At 41.8% G+C, this 22554-nt stretch overlaps 1 protein-coding gene across 1 annotated transcript in view; it reads right to left on the bottom strand.

The window, feature by feature from the left end:
- Positions 1 to 669: 669 nt before the first annotated feature.
- The window catches only part of ITGA4 (integrin subunit alpha 4), a 73715-nt gene continuing 51830 nt past the window's right edge, over positions 670 to 22554 (bottom strand). The window contains exons 17-28 of the mRNA XM_060257023.1: positions 20961 to 21037; positions 13774 to 13924; positions 12828 to 12926; positions 11183 to 11262; positions 10385 to 10474; positions 8663 to 8753; positions 7198 to 7305; positions 6299 to 6415; positions 4927 to 5046; positions 4237 to 4335; positions 2611 to 2730; positions 670 to 829 (exon numbers count right to left, since the gene is read on the bottom strand). Coding sequence (XP_060113006.1) covers positions 728 to 829; positions 2611 to 2730; positions 4237 to 4335; positions 4927 to 5046; positions 6299 to 6415; positions 7198 to 7305; positions 8663 to 8753; positions 10385 to 10474; positions 11183 to 11262; positions 12828 to 12926; positions 13774 to 13924; positions 20961 to 21037 — 1254 coding nt within the window. The 3' untranslated portion in view covers positions 670 to 727. The remainder of the gene's footprint in view (positions 830 to 2610; positions 2731 to 4236; positions 4336 to 4926; positions 5047 to 6298; positions 6416 to 7197; positions 7306 to 8662; positions 8754 to 10384; positions 10475 to 11182; positions 11263 to 12827; positions 12927 to 13773; positions 13925 to 20960; positions 21038 to 22554) is intronic.

The raw sequence follows: 22554 nt of genomic DNA, 5'->3' as shown, positions 1-22554 counted from the left end.
TCTTTCAAGGTTGGATCCAATAATGTGGTAATTGGTTAATCGTGAGAACCTGTGTTCAGCTGTGTTCTAACTGGATGGGAGGGGGGAAGCAGGAATAGATGTCAGTATCTTCTGGAGAGTTCCACTGAATGAGCTCCCTGATTGGATGTGGAGACCACCTGGTGCCACATGGCAAAAGACTACAATTAGGCCATATGCTAGCGTTATGATTTCAACATGCTATTGCTTGTGCTATTTCATGCAAAATTGTGATGGACAGCTGCAGAGAATGCTTAAGCCTCTTGTATTCTAAGGTGGTATGCCGTCTAATACCAGGTATTGGACATATTAGGTAGAAAGTCAGCTTTGTTGTTTTCTTCGCTGCAAAGCAATGGAGACAGTGCTGCCATAGAAATATTCTGTGTTGTTAAAAGTCTGTTCAATAACCTTTATATATATATTACAAAGGTGTACTTTATTTGTGTGCATTCAATCTCGGGGACCCGTGGGGGCTGCTCACTTGCAAAAGGGGTGGTGACCGGAGGGACCCAGGCTGGGGTTCTTGACAGTTAATGTAAAATCCACAGGCTGCTCTCTGGATTGTACCTACTATTTGTCTTCATAAATTTTGATGTTCATTTTAAGAAGTGGGATAGCATGCAGTCTTTCCTTCCACAACTACTGGGACTTGGATCTGTTCAATCCTGTGCTAAATGTCTTTGATAAAACTGATCATTGTCTGAACAATTTAACTGTCGGTGGAAATTTGGTTGCTGTTTATAAAGCTCCAACTCTGTCTTCCATTCTCTTCTTGGGGAATAAGTTTATATTTTCTTTGAAAGAAGCCAACCTGAAATACACAAGTTCATAATCCATTTTAAACGTTGGCAGGTTCATATCACTACATTGCAAATTATATCAGTGTTTCTCAACTGGTTCATGCAGTACTTGGGAGACTCTAGGGGTCCACGAACCCTTCGCTAGGAGAGAGGGCAACCCCCTCTGCCACACCTCCATCCAGCTAACATGAACATTGCCCTCTATTTTCTTGGAATAAAGACAGAGACTCTCCATCTCAAGGAAAAGGGATACAATTAGTGTTATCCTCTTGTGAAGGTTCTTTGGAATGTTAGAATTGTTTTCTGCTGTTTCCTGCTGCAGGAAGAATTAGTAGCCATTTTCTCAGAAGAATCCCTCAGCTCAATGTAAGGATTCGTTTGGGCTGCTGCCCAAATCAGTAGAACTGGCTATTTAAGAGACAATTTTCTCAACTGTTTCCAAGAATTTTCTCAACTGTTTCTATGGCGGAACCTACCTGCTTTTCCTTGCAGACCTAGTTCTGCCCTCTCCCTCTGCTGGGTTACCAACTCCTGGAGGGAGTTATTCTGCTTCCTACCACTTGGGTTATCACTGCCACCACTGTCCTTTTGGAGTCTTCCTGCTAGGAGGGACAGGGTCCCGACTCCCTTCTCAACCTGAGGTTCCTCCCCTGTTCTCCTGCTACCAAGTGCCTAGTTAATACAGGGACCAACTTCCTTTGTTGGGGCTCCCCCTGGAGGGTTGGCAACAGATTCCTTGACCACTTCCCTCCCAATCTCGGGCCCCCTCTGGCAAATGAATAGCATGTCCAAGCAGCTGGGGAACTCTGTGGCCCAGAGAACACTGCCAGAATCAAAAGGTAAATATTTATTGAAAAGAAAAGGTCTACATGTACACTTTTAACCCAGCTTCAAATCAGCAAAACAAAAAACAAAAGAAAGTTAGAATAAACATTCCTGCTTTCCATCCCCCTTTCTACTCTTAACTAGATGTTGTGCGCCGAGTAGGCATAAAAAGGGCACAAAAAGTTGCAAGTTAGGTCTGCAGCTCCTTACATCTCTGGAGAGAGCTGCAGCTTCCCAATCGGCTGCCTTGTCTCTCAAACTGGCCACCATGTAGCACAGCCCAGCCAGAGGTCTTTCTTGACAGCTCAGCACTCTCCTCCTCTTTCCTTTGTGGGGAATACCTTCCCAAAACTCTCCTTCCTGCACAGGAACTGGTCACCTTTTCCCTAGAGCACTCTGAGAGGAAAAGCTTCAAAGGACATCTGGAACTTCCTGTTTTTGTCCTGACTCTAGCAAACGTCTTCCTGTTCTGTGGTTAAGAAGGGAAGGGGGGGGGGGGAGTGCAGTCTGCTGCCCTTGTGAGCTGTAAGCGGACTCCCTCCTACAGGGAAAAAAACAAACAGCTCCCCTTTTAAAAGTAAGTTCCAACAAGGAAGTCAGTTTCCAAGAAACATTCTTAACATTGTAAAATTCAGAATGCCTGTATCACAGAAAATTTACTTGATGTAGCAGGATAGGCAGAAGAAGGCCCATGATTCTCACAAAATTCTCACAAAATTACTCCTCCATGTGATAATTCATCTGTGGTTGGTTGTCTGAGAAGAAAACTTAATTTTTTCCAGGGTAAAAAACTTTTGGGGTTTTTTGTTATCCTTTAAAAACATGACCACTCTACTCCCAAATTAAAGGATACAATCATGTAATATATAAAAATGTCCATGGCTTGGTTTCCTTTGGAAATGTCACACAGCATCTTTTATACTGTTAAAGGTCTAATATAAGCAAAAAGAATGAGCACATAACTTACCTTCCATAAAACATACGAAAGAAACAGAAGCAAAAGAACTCCAATTACTGAACCAAATCCAACAAATAGCATTTGAACACTCCATTTTGCTTTTTGGTTGTGCAACCCTTCCAGAATGACCTGCACAAAATGAAGTATAATAAATATGCTGTCATCAATCAGGAATCAAAACATTGTTCTGAGGAATTAAAACATACATTTATAAATAATAAGTATGGCTTGTGTTCTTGAAGGCAACTGCCACAAAATGCATGCACTAATTGGAATGGAAGGTGCGTGTATCTGAATTCAGAACAATGCTTTTCCAAGTGTCTTTAGAATTGAAGATGATATTGGATTTATACTCTGCCTTACACTCTGAAACTCAATCTCAGAGCGGCTCACAATCTCCCACCCCCTCACCCCCTGGCAACAGACACCCTGTGAGGTGGGTGTGGCTGAGAGAGCTCTCCCAGAAGATACCCTTTCATGGACAACTCCTAGGAGAGCTATAGCTGACCCAAGGCCATTCCAGCAAGTGGAGGAGTGGGGAATCAAACCTGGTTCTCCCAGATAAGAGTCTATGCACTTAACCACTTCACCAAACTGGCTCTCTGAATTGCACATGGAGTCCATTCTTTCCTATCTAGAACTTAATCTATGTATCACAATAATTATACAGTAAAAACTGTATCAAACTGTATCAAACTTTGCAAACTCCAAAGTATAATGGTATCAAACTTGGCAAACTCCAAGGTACAATTTAGCTTTTATTAAGGTTATCAGGATATCCATTAGACTCCTGTACATTTGTAATTAGAAGTTATTTTCTCATAAAGGTCCTAGAACCAGACATGTATGAATCCAGCTGCAGGCTCTGCAATTGATGCTGAAATCAAGCCTCTTTCACCACCCAATCAATGATCCATAATGTATGTTCCCTCTAAGCGGTAGAGTCTTGTGAGCAAGAATTCTACTTCGTGAGCTACTGGCATTACAGTTCTGAGCTACTTCATAAATTACGTTTGCTCTGGGGTAATTTCTTCCCGAGTTGAGACAAAAATGTGTGAACTGGAGACTAAAGAACTGTGAGGTAGCTCGCACTAACTCAGCTTAGAGGGAACACTGGCTCCAACCATCTGTTTTCCCTAGACTGGATTTGTGGCAATCACTGATAAGGTCAAAGTGAGTCTGGGATGCATCACTGACTATCCTCTCCCTTTGTGTGAACCCTGATCTCCAACCTATTCCCTCTTCTCTGCAAACAGTAAATTGTTCTAGTAGAAGAGTCTGGTAGCAGCACCATAAAGACTAAAAACATTTGTGGCAGGTGCTCACTTCTTCAGGTATCAGGTATCCGAAGAAGTGAGCAGTAACTCACAAAAGCTCATACTCTGCCACAAATGTTGGCAGACTTTAAGATGCTAATGGACTCTTGCTCTTTTTTACTGCTACAGACAAACTAATACAGCTACCCATCTTAACTAAATTGTTCTGTTATGACAGATTTCCAAAACCTGCGTTGACTAGCTGTGGCCATTTGATGCAGAAGAGCTGGCACCCGATTATGTAGATTTGCCTGACATGTTAATGGCATACTTCCAAACACTGTCATTTTATATTTAAACATGATTTAAGAATACTTACATATGCAGTTTGTTTGTCCTTGTGTAGTTCGATAACTTTAGGATTTTGATCTGATGAAACTTTCCCTCTCACCTCAAATTTAAGTACTGAAGCTGCATCCTGTTTTTAAAAGATACGCTACAATATTTTAAAACAAATTCTGCAGAAGAAAGATACCTTGGAAAGTGAAATAGAAGTTATAATTCCATGCAAATGAAAATTGGGACTCTCAAAGGGCACTATCCCATGAGATCAATTTTTTTTAAAAAAAAAGACAGGATCTGATCCTGATGCTCAGATACATGTATTTATAAACCTCAATATGATCAAAATATACCTTACCTTTCTAACTTATGCTATCCCCTCTTTCTCTTTTTATTTAAGTATTCCCTTTCGTTTGGCTTGGGATGGAGCAAGGCATTATTCTTAGCTTACGAGTCAAAAATTCTAGCCCAATTATCAGTTAATCTATCCTTAATAAGATATTTATTTATCTTTCTATTGATTGATTGATTGGCAACTGGACGTAACCTTAAATGGTACATAAGATGTTCTACAGTGTTATATATACCATAGTACTTTATGCATAGTAGAATTTTGTTATATATGGAATTAATTTACTTGATGCTACTTCATCCAACAAAGCTTTGTATAACTTGGAATTTTTAAAATAAACTTATCATATGTTAAATATATATATATATCCCTTACCTCATTTAACAGTGAAGGGTTTGCTTCCAGATAGATATGAACAGTAGCTTCTTTCCCACTTTCCAAGTCTCCAAAGTTGCAAAGGATTTGCAAACACAGTGGGTCATCTTTCATACAGTACTGAAGACAGAATGTATCAGATACTGCTATGAACATTCATTTTTTAAAACAAATTCATTAACTTTTTTGACTGTTCTCATGCAGGAGCTTTATGGTTGGTCATGGGGAAAACAAAGAAGAGGAAGAAGACAGCAGATTTATACCCCACCCATCTTGCTGAGACTCAAGAGTCTCAGAGCGGCTTAACAATCTCCTTTATCTCCTTCCCCCAAACACCAGGTTATAAAAGACCAAATGGATTAAACTTCAAGTCATAGGCTGGGTCTGGACTGGAAGCTTCGGGCACATGGGAGGCATCTCAAATTGGGCTGGTTCAAAATGGAGCAGCCAAATCCCGATCAGATGCTCCCGTTGAAGTCACCCGTTTTCTGCTCGGGAGGCGCTTTGGTGCGGTCAGACAGCTGTTGCTCACCATCCCCTTGGCATGGTTCGGGTTTCTTTTTTCCCATACATTTTTAGTGGTCATGTGCATATACACTCATGTGCTCTGGGCAGTTAAAAAAATAATATTGGTGAGCGCCTAGAGCGGATTGGTGAGTTCACACCACCAATCCGTCTTCCCGCTTGCGTGCTCCCACGTTCAGACGCCTGGAAAGACAGATGGCATGTGGCAGAAGGACTTGCTACCACTTCATAAGTGATAGCTTTTTGAACTGCCTTAGAGACGTGGAAGATGGGAGGCAGATGTGCATGTTTGGACTTGATTTTTTAAACCATCTGCAAACCGTCCCTATGTCGGCTTAAAATGCCTGTCTGGACCCAGCCATAGTTAGGTTGGGTCGCATTGCTTACTAACATTTACTCAGGGACAACAATAAACTAAACAATAAACTAGGTCTCATGCTGTGCTGCTACCCTCAATCAGTGCACTCAAGACCTTTGAACCTGCGCTGGATTCTTGAATTTGCCTGACATACCAGGAAATTCCAGGTTCCAACTACACCAAAGACAAACCTAGTTTCTACAAAAGTTCCCTGGTACTACGACACCCAAACTGCCCTGTTCAGTTGATTCTTCCATCCCACCCCACCCATCTAATATCCCATCCCCTGCCATTCCCGAGACTCCTTTGATTTGTAAGGGCAGCTTTTGAGAAAGTGCAGCAGGTTGCTGCCAAGCAGAGACAGCAGAAACCTGTTTTGACACGCACAGTTGAAGTCATGGTTCTCGGGAACCAAGTCTATATATTTAATAAAACTGGGTGTTTTTAGCAGTTCTCAAAACAAATGGTCAAATAAATCACAGGAATTACCAATAGCCTCTTGTCAGGCTTCGTAAGGAAAGTGATCAGATCCTGCAGTATGTTTTCATTTTTCTCAGGCAAGATGCACTCTCTAAGATTTTTGTAGACACATTTTCCAGCCGTTGTCTAAAAATGAGCAAGAGCACAATTAGTAGTCTAAATCCAAATAATGATAAAATGGCAAGCTTCTGAATCCTACATGCCACACCTTTGCGAACCGACTTTTACTCAGAAATAAGCCACCCACAGCAGCACTTAACAAGTGTTTCATTGGGCTAAGCCAGGAGTGGCCAATCTGCAGCTTGGGAGCCACATGTGGCTCTTTCAAGGCTGTCGACCAATTTGCAGAAGGCTTGGAGAATGCATTTAAAGTTGCTTTCTTTCCACCTATCCTTCCTTCCCCATCTATTTGCCTTCCTTCTTTCCCTCCCTCCCTCAAACATCTGATGTTCACGTCTTGTGGCTCTCAAACACCTGACATTTATTCTATGTGGCTTGTATTTTAAGCAAGTTTGGCCACCCCTGGGCTAGGCTATTAAATTCATTGGGCTGGGCTATTAAATTCCTAAAGGCTGGCCAAAATTAGGAGGAGAAGCAGCAGCAGCAGGGCTAACATCTAAGCCTTATACATAGTTTTATTTCAATCTTTCCTCTTTCACTTTCCCTTTATTGTTGTGCTGACAGAAAACCAGATTTCCAGACTAGTGGGCATGATCCAGCTTTCATGAGCTAGTCCCTGTGCCAATCCTGCTAACAGGATGGAGATACCCATGTTAAAGAGAGGCTCCCCAAGTCTTTTACATTCTTCTGAGGCAATCACATGGTTGTAATGCATAGATTAGATTGTAGCTCTATGACAGCAATATCCCACTTGAATCTCTCTATGAACGCAGACAAACTAGTCATACCTGAACGTCTAAAATGTTGAAGAGCCGGTTGTCTTTTGGTGCAATGGAATTGGGTATCTGTATCTTCAGGTCCACATCGGGAGCCAGACTTAGGCCAGGGTTACTGACCTTAGAAATAAAATAAGTCACAGTAAGGATAAGGCTGAAGCTCATTCTAAATGACATGAGAAGGTGGATCTCAGGGGCCACTGTCATTCATCCCTTGGTAACATCGTGGTTGGATTAACAGTTACACATTAATAAGGTTGGCCATATTAAGTGCATTGTTCCCAACTGGTGCCAATTACACCGAGTGTCAGTATGCTTCCGGACTCAATAGGAAGTTCTGGTGATAACCTTTAAAACCCGCAAACAGCTTGAGTTACCTGGTGAACAACTTCTGCCTGTATGTATTTAGCTCATACTCTGATGCGAAGCAGAGATTTATTGTAGAAACAACCAGTTGGAGAAATACAATCAGTCAAAACTAACATGCAGGTTCTTTGTAGCTACTTCTTGCTCTATGGACCTCATTCTCCATTATTATGGACCTCATTCTTCATTATTTAGAGGCTTTCTGCCACATAAGCTTTTTTTATTGCAGGATGCCTCGTATTTTCAAGTATCTTTAAGTTGGTTTGTTATTTGTTTCAAAGTTTGTTTTGCTTGGATATTTTTAATGTGGTAAATTCACCTCAAGTATTTATTTTATTTGCTTCTCTTTCATTATTTTTTGTTATTGCATGTTACATTATATAAGTTTAATACAAATAAAAGAAAACAGAGCAGAAATAGAATACAAAAATTCAAGTAAGTAAATCAGTATCATGAATGGTCACAAGCAGTGTTCCCTCTAAGCTGAGTTAGCGTGAGCTAGCTCACAGTTTTTCAGCCTCCAGCTCACACATTTTTGTCTTAGCTCAGGAAGGATGATCCCAGAGTACACTAATTGATGCAGGAGCTCACAACATTAATGCCAGGAGCTCACAAAGTAGAATTTTTGCCCCCAAGACTCCACAGCTTAAAGGTAACATTGGTCACAAAGCCCATCTTAGATGCTTAATATATATAAAATATAAATGGCTTGCAGTCAGTGACTGGATTCTAAGTTGCCATCCATTCTTGAGTGATTTTTTTTTCTATTACACTAATCCACAGCTCAGAAAGACTTATAAATGTTTTTGTTCATTAATTCTGAACACCCTCCTGCACTCACTGACAAATACAACTATGTGGTATTTTAAGATCAAAACACTGTTTTCACTGAACCACAAAAAACAACTCTGCGAGCAGGTAGTTTTCCACCTAGGAAAATAATGCAGAAATTATGTTCCAAGACTTTTAAAAGAAGATACAACAGAGTGTTTTACTGGCCAGAATGTGTATCAATATTCATTGCTACTGGATTAGCTTCCTGATAAAGAAATGCATTTCCATATGAAATATCAAAGTGAAGAGCAACGGTTCTCTAACAAACCACACTTACATGGAAAGTAAAGTTGATCACTTCCTTCATGCAAGTAACTGCTACATTTTCTTCATTAGGTCCATAAACAAAGGACATCGGTGATACAAACCTAAAAATGGAGTTTTCCAAAAGGCAGGACAGAAAATACAACTTTATACTTTGTATGTCAATCATTTAGCTTTCTTACCTTCAAGTGGAAGCCCCTCCTATGCCATTCTAAAAATGTGAATTTCTGATGTTACATTATTTTATTGTAATTTATTTTATTTAATGGGATTTCTATCCCACCCATTCCTCCAAGGCAGGCTCAGGGCAGGTTACAGATAAATATGGTACAATGTCACAATAAAAGCATAAAAAGCACAACATAGACAATGATAACAATGAGATGGCCGTATCTCCCAAGTCTATTCAACAGTCTTCAGATCAGGATTTGTTCATAATAGTATAGCTAAGTGTGGCCAAACTGTGGCTCTTTCATACATATTGGCTGCAATCACACATGCTAAATAATGCAGTTTCAATCCACTGGATTTTGAACTGTGTGAACTGGCAAAGTCCAGTTTAAAGTGCATTGAAAGAGGATTGAAACTGCATTATTTAATATGCGTGACTGCAGCCACTGCGTGGCTCTTGAAGCCCCCACTCCAAGCCAGCTGGCAGCTTGGAAAATGTATTTGAAGCTGCTTTCTTTCTACCTCCCCATCTATTTCCTTCCTTCCTTCCTCCCTTCCTCCTTGAAGCTCTCCATCATCTGATCTTCATATCTTATGGCTCTCAAACATCTGACATTTATTCTTATCTGGCTCTTATGTTAAGCAAGTTTGGCCACCCCTGGTATAGCTCATATGAGGAGATCTGGGCAATGTAAACAACCGTACAGCAGCTACAAACAATTTACAGAAGCTGACAAGTTTACAGCGTTTCGGTAGAAATAAAGTTGATCCTACAATAGTTTGGTCTTACAACAGGTGCCCAAGTGAGGCAAGCTTAACAGAATCTGCCTCTCCTGTCTTTAAAAAACCCCTCTAATCCTTCCTTCCTTATGTGTATTATTAGGATGAACTGTCCACCCATCTCCATATCTGTCTGACAAATGCCAGAATTCCAGTCTCCTAAGCAGTCCCTGCTGACACCTCTGAAAACAGAATAAGTCATTTAAAATGTGTCTCTTAATACTGGAGTGGAAGCTATTAAAAAAAAAAAGACATAAAATATTTTCCATCCTTATAGAAGTTACCAAGATCCCAAGAGCTCTAGTGCTTATGTGAACCACATCTCTTCTTATAGCATACTGCCTCTCTAGAAACAGGACAGAACAAAAACTTCGCATTTCATTCAATTATCATACTACTGTTTTACTTTTTACAATTTATACCACCTTTTCATAGAAATGGAGAGTTTAAATGTTCCATTTAAAAAGGTAACTAGTTTTTATGGTATTAATTGCATGTGTTGATGTCATTATTATTCAATTTTCACTGGTTATGGAAGTAAACTTATTTCCATTCCTGGTATAACTTTGTTTTCTATCCATTTGGAATAAAATTCTCAGTGACCCTCTCTCATCTGAGATTTCATCCACCCAAACAGAAGAAAGATCCCTGTACTGTTAGGTGGAGTAAGCATAGGAAGATACCTGGTAAACCAAGAAAGCAGATAAACATGGCAGAGCAGACAAAATATACAGATAAATAAAATGCCACAGTGTTCAACATTCAAAATTCAGTATCAGCTTACCCATGAGCATTCAACTCCACCTCATACTTCTGAGGCAAAGTTAAAGTTAGCCTGTTATCCAACAGTATGTCGTCGTCTTCTTCATTCTCACTAAGAAAGGAAAGAAACATTACAAATTTACTCCTGTATTCAATACAGGTAGTTTTTTGTTGGTCAACTATTCCTGAACTGTACATTTGCTATTAAACTTCTGATACGTTCCAGCCAAAGCACCTTCAATTCCTGCTGATTTAGGGGGGGGAAACCATTTTAAGGTCATACCTCATGGTGTTTTTGTTTAGTTTCTTGCATCATTAACTCTTTTTCCAACTCCCCACTCTTGATTTTAAATGTAGGGACAATATTAGGCTGATTCCTCACTAACCTTGCTCCACATCAGGCTTCCATTTCTCTCTGGAGCAAGCTAACAATTTTGCACCCATTGCTCCAGGCCGCCATTTTGCACGAGAAAAAAAAATGCAATTTGCCACACTGCAGTGTAAGAAATAATAATTATGGGATCACAGTTGAAAATTGTTTTGTCTATTACTGTGAAGTTCATAAGTAAAAGTTTGGTAGCCCTTATACCACAGTTCTGTTTTGTATTTCTTGTTATGCACTGCAGTGTAAACCTGAAAAAAACAGGTTTACACTGCGGTGCGACAAATTGCGAATTTTCCCCACGCAAAATGGTGGTGCAGAGCAACTGGTGCAAAATCGCTAGCTTGCTCTGGAGAGAAATGGAAGCCTGGCGTGGAGCAAGGTTAGTGCGGAATCAGCCTTAGACTAAGACCGCAATCTGCATCAAATGACATTTACCAGGTTGCGTTAATGCTGATGATGAGGTCATCTCCTGCCCTCGTAAGTGAGCTTGCATCCAGCAGAAAACTAAAATCCAGCTGTGGAATGAACACAATGTTTTAGGTGCAAATAATTCTGTATCTATATCCAATAAACAATGCAACAGGATTACGTAACTGTAGAGACAACAATGCAACAACAACAAACGGTCTAAGGTATGACACACAATAACGAAAAGAGGTTTACAAATGCAGTAAAAGCAAGCCAGCAATACAGCAGACTAAAGTTCTACTTCCGTATAAAAGTGACTTCCATTAAATCACGGTTCTAATCTAATTATAAAAATGCCCTTCTGAATATTTCTGCATATTCTGTGGAATGATAAATTGTGGGGGCCCTCTTGGCCTGCCCGAGCAGGCTGTTCCCCAAGGGGAGAGCCCCCACAGAGAATGCATTTGAGAAGGCATGTGGAAGGTGGTGCCTTCAGAAGGCCTTGTTCAAATGATCTACGACTGCAGTAACAACACCAGTGCTATATACTGCTTTCTATTCCATTTAGTTATCCACCTAGTTGAAGGAGGTGCTATTGAGTGTAATTGGATTTACCTCTGAGTGACTTTTCAATAATGTAAACAAATATGGGAAATGATCCTAGCAAATCCTTTATATGCTGGCATCCTTGTCACTGAAGAACACGTCATTTTGCTGCAATCAATTTCAACCTCGGTTTTTATTTCTCCTAAAACTTTTGTCGCTAGAGTGACGAGAAATGTAAAAGCACAAAGCTCCCGGCCAATTACTACAAAAATTGTATAAATTTACAAACCATATATGGAAAACTTAACCAAAATACACACACAGTTGCACATTCCCAATGCTGACCCGGACCAAAAACAGTCACTTCATGATGCCGTTTGCGCCTGACCAAACATTCTGGGAAACGGACTGTTTACCGGTTCACCGTTGCGCTGGTTTCTTACTTTGGGACACACTCTATAAGATCATCTGATAAAGAATTTTGTATCTAGCCGCCATAGGCTCCATGCAAGCGAACAAGGAGAAATAGAGCGATAGCTCCTTAAATCACGGAGAAACTCGTTTCTTAGTGGAACAGCGTCATGAAGTGACTGTTTTTGGTTCGGATCAGCATGTGCAACTGTGTGTGCACATAAATTGTGTATTTTGGTTAAGTTTTCTATATATGGTTTATAAATTTACACAATTTTTGCAGTAATTAGCAGTGAGCTTTGTGCTTTTACATTTCCAATTGTATATTTGGCTTCCTCTTTTGTCGGTCTATTGCTAGAGCGATGAGAGCATTAAAAAGTATTTGCGTAGCCACAGAATATTTAAAAGCATTTAAAAAGTATATTAAAAAGTATTTGCTGAGCCACAGGGCTCAGCCGCCCTGAGCCCGCTTCGGTGGGGTAGGGCGGGATATAAATCGAAATAAATAAATATCACAGATCTTAGATGCATGGCTATTTGTTAATCATGCAAATGATGGAAGATGAGAATAAACTGTTGCAGTAAAAGAATATACATGAAGCTGTTCATCACATTAAAATATAGGTGCACTCCTGAACATAATAAATAAATAAGTGAAGCTTAAAATAGTAAATGAAGAAATTTATTTTCAAAAGGAAAGAGCTCTTTGTTTTACCTTTGACAGGTGATCTACATATAAATACCCCACACTGCAGTCAAGTCTCACTGCATGAGTTTCCTTTTCTGAGACTTCACAATGTATCTGTTTTTCTTCCTAGGACAATAAATGAACAGTATCTAAAGCAACTGGCAGAAGGAAAAATGGAACATTTAGCAAATGTAAACTTATTTTTTTAACAGATTTATATATGTGCAGGGGTCATTTTGTAGAAAAATAGGTGGTGGAGCTCATCCAGCGATTGTTATGCAGCTGCAATACTATTCCATGGACGAGGAGGTGGAACTCTCAGAAAGGTTCAGGAGCTGTGCTCCTGTGAGCTCCCACTGAATCCGAGGCCTATATATTATTATTATTATTATTATTATTATTATTATTATTATTATTAATTTTTATTTGTACCCTGCCCTCCCTGCCTGGGCAGGCTCAGGGCGGCTAACAACATTCAATAAGACATAATATAAATACAATAATTAAAACACATTAAAATGATAAAACAGCATAAATTTTTTTTAAAACAACACTAATCCAGCATATATAGTCTATAACATATATAATCTATAGTTTAACAACAGCAGAGGTGTTCCGGGCGCTGTTACATATTTAAATAGTGGCAAGAATCATTGAAGAATCACTTTGTTGGATCCTCCGTTCAGTCATCCTCTGTCAGCATTCTGAGAAAGCCTGCCTAAAGAGGATGGTCTTGCGGGCCCTGCGGAACTGATCTACGTTCCGCAGGGCCCGCACCTCCTCCGGGAGTTGATTCCACAGGCTGGGGGCTGCCACGGAGAAAGCCCGTACCCGTGTGGCCTGTAATTTTGCCTCCCTTGGCCCAGGGACAGTCAGCTTGTTCTTCCCTGCTGACCTCAGTGCTCTTTGGGGCTCGTATGGGGAGAGATTAAGCTGGGGAAGGGGAGAAAAAAAAATGTACTCAGATTCTTACCAGCTCTAGAATTTTGATGAAATAAAGACCTTTAGGGAGCTGGATGTGGAGGCCAGTTTGATAGGCATCATCACCAGCATTGTACAAGGTGACGTTTAACACCAATGTTTTCACACTTCCAACTGCAAGATAGGATTTCTTTTCATGTGTCCTGTGTAAAATGAGCATACGTTAATTTAATCATGGTATTTGTAAAAATGTGACAAGTAAGAGATTGCTCAGCTTTTCTCAAATCTCAGGGCAGTAAATACTGTGGGGGAGCTAGAACTTGTTCCCAGCCTGAATATAAGGAAAAAAACAACCCCTCGTGGAACAATTCAGCAACCTAAAATGATCCTTAGTCTGCTCTCCTTTGAGAATTAAGAACCATCTTCTTCGTTTTTCAGGAGGAGAAAACAAAACTACATTTGATTTTGATTTACCATCTTCAACATTTCTTGACTTTATGACGGTGAGCATGCAAGTACTTGGTAAACTGGTCACCGAAGCTCATACGAATAATCAAACTACCTCATTCCCACACTCTCACCCTAAGACAACTCAGTTCTCTCTATATATTACCAAATGGTAAGAAGGTCATCATGACACATCAGATGCAAAAACATAGTGGAATGGTTGTCGGTATCCAGGGATTTGAGCTGGAGCACATCAGAGCATGGCTCTGGCTGGCTTGGCCAGGGCTCTGGCTAAAAAAAGAAAAGAAATGGCAACCCAAACGAGACTCATGGATTGAAGTGGCAAGGAGTAGCTGTGCTACCATGTTGAATGTCTACGAACCACTTTTTAAAGGCATATACACATATTCAGTAAGTCAGAGTTCAAGAGATTTAGCGTTTACTAAGTTTTTTTCTAACTTACTGGGTATGTAACAAGGAAGCACAGCTACTCCTCCTTGTCAAAAGAAAGAAAGAAAGGCAGAGGGAAGGCAGAAGTGTGGCCTCCTGGGGCCTGGCTCACCAGGGGCTGAGCTGTGCTGTGGCACAGCTTCCTGGACCCATAGGATAGAATTGTGTCCATTTTATTCTATGGGCCCATAGGACGGAATGGAGTCCATTCTATCCTATGGGCCTGTCATGATCCTGGGCCTAGTGAGGCCTGCAGGCCGCAGGAAAGCCTGCTTAGGAGTTACTGGGAAAAGCCTACATTTCCCAGGATCCCCTCTGTCCCTCTGATTGGGCAGTGAGGGTTTTGGAGGGAAACAGGCCCAGGGAGTGGTGGGGCCTGGGAAGAGAATATATAAAGGCCAAGCCCAGGAAGTTCTTTTCCTAGGAGGCAGAGCTGAGGAAGAGCTGCTGCCAGGGAGAGACCCTCACCCTGTGAGGTGGGGTGAGTAGGCCCAGGTCTGACTGAGACAGTTAGGGACAGTAAGTTCAGACGCATTAGGGCATTTGGTTATTTTTCCCTTCACCCCTTTTACTGTTTTATGCACCTTGTTTGTTTATATTGCACTGACCTTAAAATAAACCTTTTTGTTGTTGTTCACTCTGCCTGGTCCTCATGCCTATTATTTGGCCTAAGCTAGAAGCGGCTTGAAGGGCTTGGGAGGGAACTCTGGGCCTTCTCAGGGGGAACCCCTAACCCAGAGTGGTGGCAGCAATTGGTAAGACCCTCCTGAGTCGTGACAGAGCCTATTGCTTATTCTAATATGCAAATGAGCTCCTGCTGTTTTTTTTCTACCAAAAAAAGGCCCTATCTGTATCTATTCCCTTAACCCAAGCAAAGCGCTACAAAATTTTGGGATAAACGCTCTCATCTCCAATATGGCTTGGTCATTTATAACATCCTGCAAAAATGCAAGTTGGATTTTGCCATGTATCCAATGCAGATATGTGGAAATATTGTCATCTATGCAAGCTACTGTTCTGCCAAAGAATAAATAGATTTCACCACTCCCCTTCGGGAATGTAATTCACACACTATGGAGTAAGCAAGTAGGGTCCAGGGCACCCATGCTGTTTTCTTCGTAACAGTCAAATATGAGTTTCAGATTTCCTCAGCTCCTGCTGCACACAGTGCCCAGTTTGGTTCATGACTGTGACACACATGGAGAAGGGTCTTCAGCCTCCTCCTCCAATACACATACACAATTATCCTGACTCAAAATGGTCCTGAGGGGCACTATTTGACCTGCTGGAGAAAGCCAGAAAACCTGCATGAGAGAACTGCATGACTCAGGAAACCTGCATGGAAGAACTAAGGAGAACCTGAAACCTACATGTGACTGTAATACAAGAGGGGGAGCCTAGCCTAACATTTCCTTTCCTTTTGTACCCTTAGAAACTCACAAATCTTGAGCAGTAGAAGACACATTTCTTATTTTTTTGATGCAGGGGCCCAATCTTTGTACTCAGTAATGTATGAATTTGCCTTAAGTGTGGTAACACTCTCCCCATTACTTAGTAGGGCTCCTTGGATAACTAGAGTACCATTTGGTTACATACACAGCCCGGTAAATTGCAACTTGGTAAGCAATCTCTGTAATCAACCTCTCTCTGCTCAAATTTTCACTCTCTGGATCTTCAGCCCACTCTTCAAACATCCCCATTGCATCACCTATGTTTGAGAGCCAGTTTGGTGTAGCAGTTAAGTGCGTGGACTCTTATCTGGGAGAACCGAGTTTGATTCCCCACTCCTCCACTTGCAGCTGCTGGAATGGCCTTGGGTCAGCCATAGCTATCTCAGAGCTGTCCTTGAAAGGGCAGCTTCTGGGAAAGCTCCCTCAGCCCCACCCACCTCATAGGGTGTTTGTTATGGGAGAAGAAGATAAAGGAGATTGTGAGCCGCTTTGAGTCTCTGATTCAGGGTTGAGGGCAGAATATAAATCCAATGTCCAATGTCTTCTTGGCTGGGAAACTTTGGTAAAAATCATTTCCTTTGCCTATTCCCATTGCTTTAAAATGATATGAAGCAATTCACTGTTGAATGATGCTTTCGTGTCACTTTGTGCAGCTTAAAACTCTTGCATTTCAATTCTGGCCAAGGTTAATATACAAGAGGACCCATGCACATGAGTGAGCATGTCTATCTTATGTTCCACCCAGTGTTCTCTAATCACGTTAACAAGCAAAGATACCTAAGAGGATTCAAAAGTAAACTTCAGTTTGACATTAAAGTTTAATTAAGACTTGCAGAAGAGCTGCCTGGAAATAGACATTTATCAAATATTCTGGCTTGAGACCAACACATTAGTCACTGAACACCTTGGGGAGAGGAGAGATGTTGGCACTTAGACGGGCAACAGAAGGTAAAAAGCACTGCATAAGCAGCTCAGCCCCAAATTAAAGAGAGAAACACAAGCGTTAACATTTCAGTAGCTGGATCTCATGTTTATGCTGAACGTTTTGAAGTTCTTTTTTTCACATATAAATATAATTGGTGTTCTCTTTCCTGCTATACATTTTGCTAAATTTACATAAAACAAAAAAGGTGGCCTCAAAGTGAAGTGTGCATATGCATATAATAAAATCACAAGGTACGTATTTTGGAGTGTGAGAACCAGAGGTGAGAACTGGTAATTATGGCTCATTGTTATTCACTAATCAAATACTGATATCCACCTGAAATATATACAGACCATAACAACCTAAGCTATTTGAATAGAATATGCCAAGGCAAATGAACAGGTATACAACTGCAAAGTCCTAACAGTCACGGCCTAACTTTATTAATTTAATACAAACACGTAAGCCTACTTTGGTGTGTGGGGGGTTAATTTATCCTATTTTTCAGTTCTGCTAATGGTGTCAGTTCCCACCAGCACAAGGAGATGTCTGGTGATTCAAGACCCTCTTCTGTTGGCATCAGGCTCTCTGGACTAGAGGAAATCACTGCTGTTAGCAGGACAGAACTGCTGATACCCGCATTATTGCCTGACCAGGAACATGTCTTGCTCAGAGAAAAAAATAAAATTAATGCTTCATAGGTAAGTAGCAGTTTACAAATGCTGAATGAACAGTTCACACTTAGTACTGGGACTAACTGGTAGGGTTGCCAAGTCCGACTCAAGAAATATCTAAGGTCTTTCGGGGTGGAGCCAGGAGACTTTGGGGTGGAGCCAGGAGACGTTGGGGGTGGAGCCAGGAGCAAGGTTGTGACAAGCATAATTGAACTCCAAAGGGAGTTCTGGCCACCACATTTAAAGGGACTGCACAGTTTTAAATGCCTTCCTTCCATTGGAAATAATGAAGGCTAGGGGCACCTTCTTTGGGGGCTTATAGGACTGGCTCCTAGTTCAATCTTTTTGAAACTCGGAGGGTATTTTGGGGAGAAGCACTGGATGCTACGCTGCAAATCTGGTGCCTCTAGCTCATAAAACAGCCGCCGCCCCGAGCCTCAGATACCCACAGATCAATTATCCATTATACCCTATGGGAACCGGTCTCCATAGGAAATAATGGAATGCCCAGCAGACATTTCCTCCCCCCTCCCCTTTCTGATGACCCTGAAGCTGGGGGGAGGGCCTCCAAACCAGGGGATCCCCTGCTCCCACCTGGATGATGAAGCTAGCAATGGTTTAGTAGAACAGATTCTGGTGTAAAAGGATTCAAACAATCAAAAGAAAAAAGTATTCACTGCATGAGATCCAAGACAAGAGAAAACAGTGAATTGTAATGAAATAAGGAACCATCAGACTACTGCACCTAAAAATAAATAAGACAGTCCCAGAGGAAGGATCACACGGATCCGAAACGAGAACGGACTGGTTTTGCATCATCGTTGGCCTGTATTTAATGAACGTTGATTCATCTCATGGACAGTTGTGAAGTTTTGTGCTTTGGATGGTATTTTTGTCATTGGAAATTTATATTGCGGTTACTATAATATATTGTTGTATTGGAGAATGGAATCATTTTAATCGTATTTTGATATTGTTTCTTTACACGGAGAGTATTTTTCTTGTTATTTCCTGGTTGCAAAACCTCTGTGGTCCTGACATTGTTTGACCCCACCTGGGGATTGGCAACCCTACTAACTGGACATGTTTTGTATGCTTCAATCTGCCCTAATTGCATATAAAGAGGATAGAAGACAGCCTCCCAGCCATGGGCTGGTGGGGAGGGGGAGGCATTCATGCCTGGGTGGAAGGGGGCAGGGAAGCAAGGATGATTTGGGGCAATTGGGCCCAGCACTGGCTGACAGTCAGTCAGCTCTCAGGCACCTTCCTGCAGCTCACCACAGAGGTCGGCCCAACACGGAATGGATGTGGAATGCAGACCTGCAGGCTTGTCCTGGCACACGGCTTGGATTGAAAGGAGCAGGCGGAAGAGGTGGGTGTGGCATTCAGGAATTCTCTCTAGGTACTCAGCTGAAGGGAAAGTATTTTGGGAAAGGAGGGAGGTAGGTGGAAGCAGCAGAGGTTGGGAATGTCTCCGCTCTCCTCGCCATTTTCGCTCTGAAACCCCTCACACATTTCACTTTACGTTTGATTCAGGCAGGCCGAGATTTAAGCAGATGGGTGCGTTGTCATGATAGACCCAAGCAAGCCAATTAACTTCTGAAGTGACTTTTCCTGGATTTACTCCACCCACCATGGATTTCCATTCCTTTATTATGCCATTGCCTATGTTGCTCTCCACCAGAAGAAATGCTTTCTTTCTGTGGAAATTACCAGTGGCCCCAAGCTAGTATTATTGACTTGATTTTTTTTTTAAAACCACCACATAAAACTTCATGTTAACAAATATGGTATTAAATTAGATGTGACTGAACCTTAGAAAAGTGGAGGAATTCTGAAACAACTATGATGATCATTAAAAATGTACAGATGGATTCAGGCTAGATTTTCATTGGTACAACAGCTTCCTTCCTCCCACTGCAGATAACCATGACATTCTGCTTTTTTGCCAGGCTTTCAGCTGAGACAGTGGGCGTGTAACCGGCCTCCCCCTTCATTCCATCCCAGCACTACAAGATCTGCTGGACCTGGGCAATAGGTCACTTCTGTGAGGCGGAATCCGCCATCTTAGGCTTTGAAATTTTAGATATTGTATATTTTAAATTGGTCTTTTACTGTTTTTACTGTTGACTGTTTTTATGATGTAACCTGCCCTGAGCCTGTTCTACAGGAAGGGCGGGCTAAAAATCAAATCAAATTAAAAAAATAAAATAAATAGGGGACCCAGAGGAACGGCATCAGGTTGGTCAGCAGCGCACGGGTGGCTGAGGGGGACGCAGAATCTGCCAACTTAGTTTGGATCCAAGCCTGATACTTAAGACCCTGGGAAAAACTGCTGTCAGATCAAATTGACCTTCTTGGCCAGTGGTCTAACTCAGTATAATGCATGTGTTCCTGTATTTATATAGAGCAACCGCATACTGCATTAGAAAACAACAAACTGAAGAGTATTAATTACTAAAAATGACTTTTGAAAATGTACAGTGTAATCTTAAGCAGACTTATACTCTTCAACTTCAAAGGTTACTCAGTGATCCCAACATGTTGCCAGTCAAGGTACTTTCTGGTACCCACTTGCTTCTCCCCCAAACAATCTCTTCCCCAAAGCCAACAGCCAGTCCTGGGTTTCCCTGGAGCCTGTTGCTGCTTTAGAAGACCCCAGAAGGCATCACCTTCGTATGTGCAAGGATGATTTGTGGCAACTGGGTCCAGCACTGGCTGACACCTGCCTGCAGCCCACCACAAAGCTCAGCCCATCACGGAATGGGTGGGGAAGGCTGGAATGGCCTTGGGTCAGCCATAGCTTTCACAGGAGTTGTCCTTGAAAGGGCAGCTGCTGTAAAAAGCTCTCTCAGACCCACCTAATTCACAGGGTGTTTGTTGTGTGCGGGGAGAAGGTAGAGGAGATTATGTTGTTATTTGTATCTTCATCATGCCACTGTGGCCACAGAGGAGAAACTAATTGAAAAAGTAAGATGGGAGTAAGGTTTTATTATGGCAATTATAATTCAAGAAGCATTTTAAGGTCGATGCTGAGCTGACAGAATTCAGTACACCTTCCGGTGATGCCAGGGGTGTGTGCCATATGCAAATGAGTTATGGAAATGAGTTGTGCTAATGAGCTCCAGCACCTCTTTTTCTAAAAAATGACCCCTGGTTCCACTAGCAGAAATGCTTCCAATTCAATCTATTGAAGCTTACTACTGGTAATCTATCTGTATTAATGCATACTCTGATAAAAGAATAAATTTATCTGCCCTTTTCATCAGGAATCAGGCATATTAACACTTACTTTGGAAGTCCAAGGTTTCCAGAAACGCGCAGGTCAGCTGAACAATTTTCTTGAGAGCAAAATCTTGCGAAAGCAAACTGAAAGAACAAAAATAAACTGTCCATGTTTAAATACAATATAATACAAGGAGTTGGATCCAACACCTCCCTTCCACTAAGCGAAGGCCCTTCCCTCTGCCAGAGCAAGACTTCTCCTACCAGAAAGCTTCTCATTTAATGGGAGAGAGTAGTTGGACTCAGTATCAGAATTCTCTGAAGCAACTGCTTTCACTGTGAGGTTCGGAACCCTTCATTCAAATCATGTATCTTGATCGTCTGTCTGGCTGTATTCACATGCAATGACAAATGGCCTTCTTTCTGCTTCCTGGATGCAGGGATGGAATTCTAGCAGGACCTCTTTTGCATATGAGGCCACACACCCCTGATGTAGCTAGCCAATCCTCCAAGAGCTTACAAGGGTCTTTTTTGTAAGCTCTTGGAGGAGTGGCTACATCAGGGGTGTGTGGCCTAATATGCAAAGGAGCTCCTGCTAGAATTTCACCCCTGCCTGGATGGATATCACTTTTATATTTCTAGCAAACCACAATGCAAACACAAAAGTAATGTAATGCCTTTTATCAAGACCAAACAAGATTTTTTTTCTTGCTATCAAGTCACAACCAACTTATGGTGGCCTTGTAGGATTTTCAAGGTAAGAGATAATCAAAGGTTGTTTACCACTGGCTGCTTCTGCATAGCAACCCTAACTCTGTGTAACAGCCCTGGACTTCCTTGGTGGTAGCTTGTGAGATGAAGATAGGGAGGAGATTGGATTTATACCCTGCCCTTCACTTGGAGTCTCAAAGTGGTTTACAATCTCCTTTCCCTTCCTTTTCCCACACTCTGTGAGGCAGGTGGGGCTAAGAGAGATCTGAGAGAACTGTGACTGAACCAAGGTCACCCAGCTGTCTGCATGTGGAGGAGTGGAGAATCAAACCCAGTTCTCCAGATCAGAATCTGCGTTCTTAACCACTACACCAAATTGAGAAGGTAGAGAGAAAAAGAAGCACTTTTCTCCCTTTCTCACAATACGAGAACTCGTGGGCACTCAATGAAATTGCTGAGCAGTCAGGTTAGAATGGATAAAAGGAAGTCCTTCTTCACCCAAAGGGTGATTAACACATGGAATTCACTGCCACAGGAGGTGGTGGCAGCTACAAGCATAGCCAGCTTCAAGGGGGGATTGGATAGGCCAGGGGTGGCCAATGGTAGCTCTCCAGAAGTTTTTTGTCTACAACTCCCATCAGCCCCAGTCAGCATGGCCAATGGCTGGGGCTGATGGGAGTTGCAGGCAAAAAAAATCTGGAGAGCTACCGTTGGCCACCCCTGGGATAGACATATGGAGCAGAGGTACATCAGTGGCTATGAGCCACAGCATGTTGTTGGAGCTCTCTGTTTGGGACAAGTGATGCTCTGTATTCTTGGTGCTTGGGAAGGGCAACAGTGGGAGGGCTTCTAATGTCCTGGCCCCACTGATGGCACCTGGGTTTGTTTGTTTTTTGCCCACTCTGTGACACAGAGTGTTGAACTGGATGGGCCTTTGGCCTGATCCAACA

This window comes from Heteronotia binoei, chromosome 16 (genome assembly GCF_032191835.1).
Source record: "Heteronotia binoei isolate CCM8104 ecotype False Entrance Well chromosome 16, APGP_CSIRO_Hbin_v1, whole genome shotgun sequence".
Taxonomy (NCBI): domain Eukaryota; kingdom Metazoa; phylum Chordata; class Lepidosauria; order Squamata; family Gekkonidae; genus Heteronotia; species Heteronotia binoei.
This window is presented reverse-complemented; position numbering and strand designations above follow the sequence as displayed.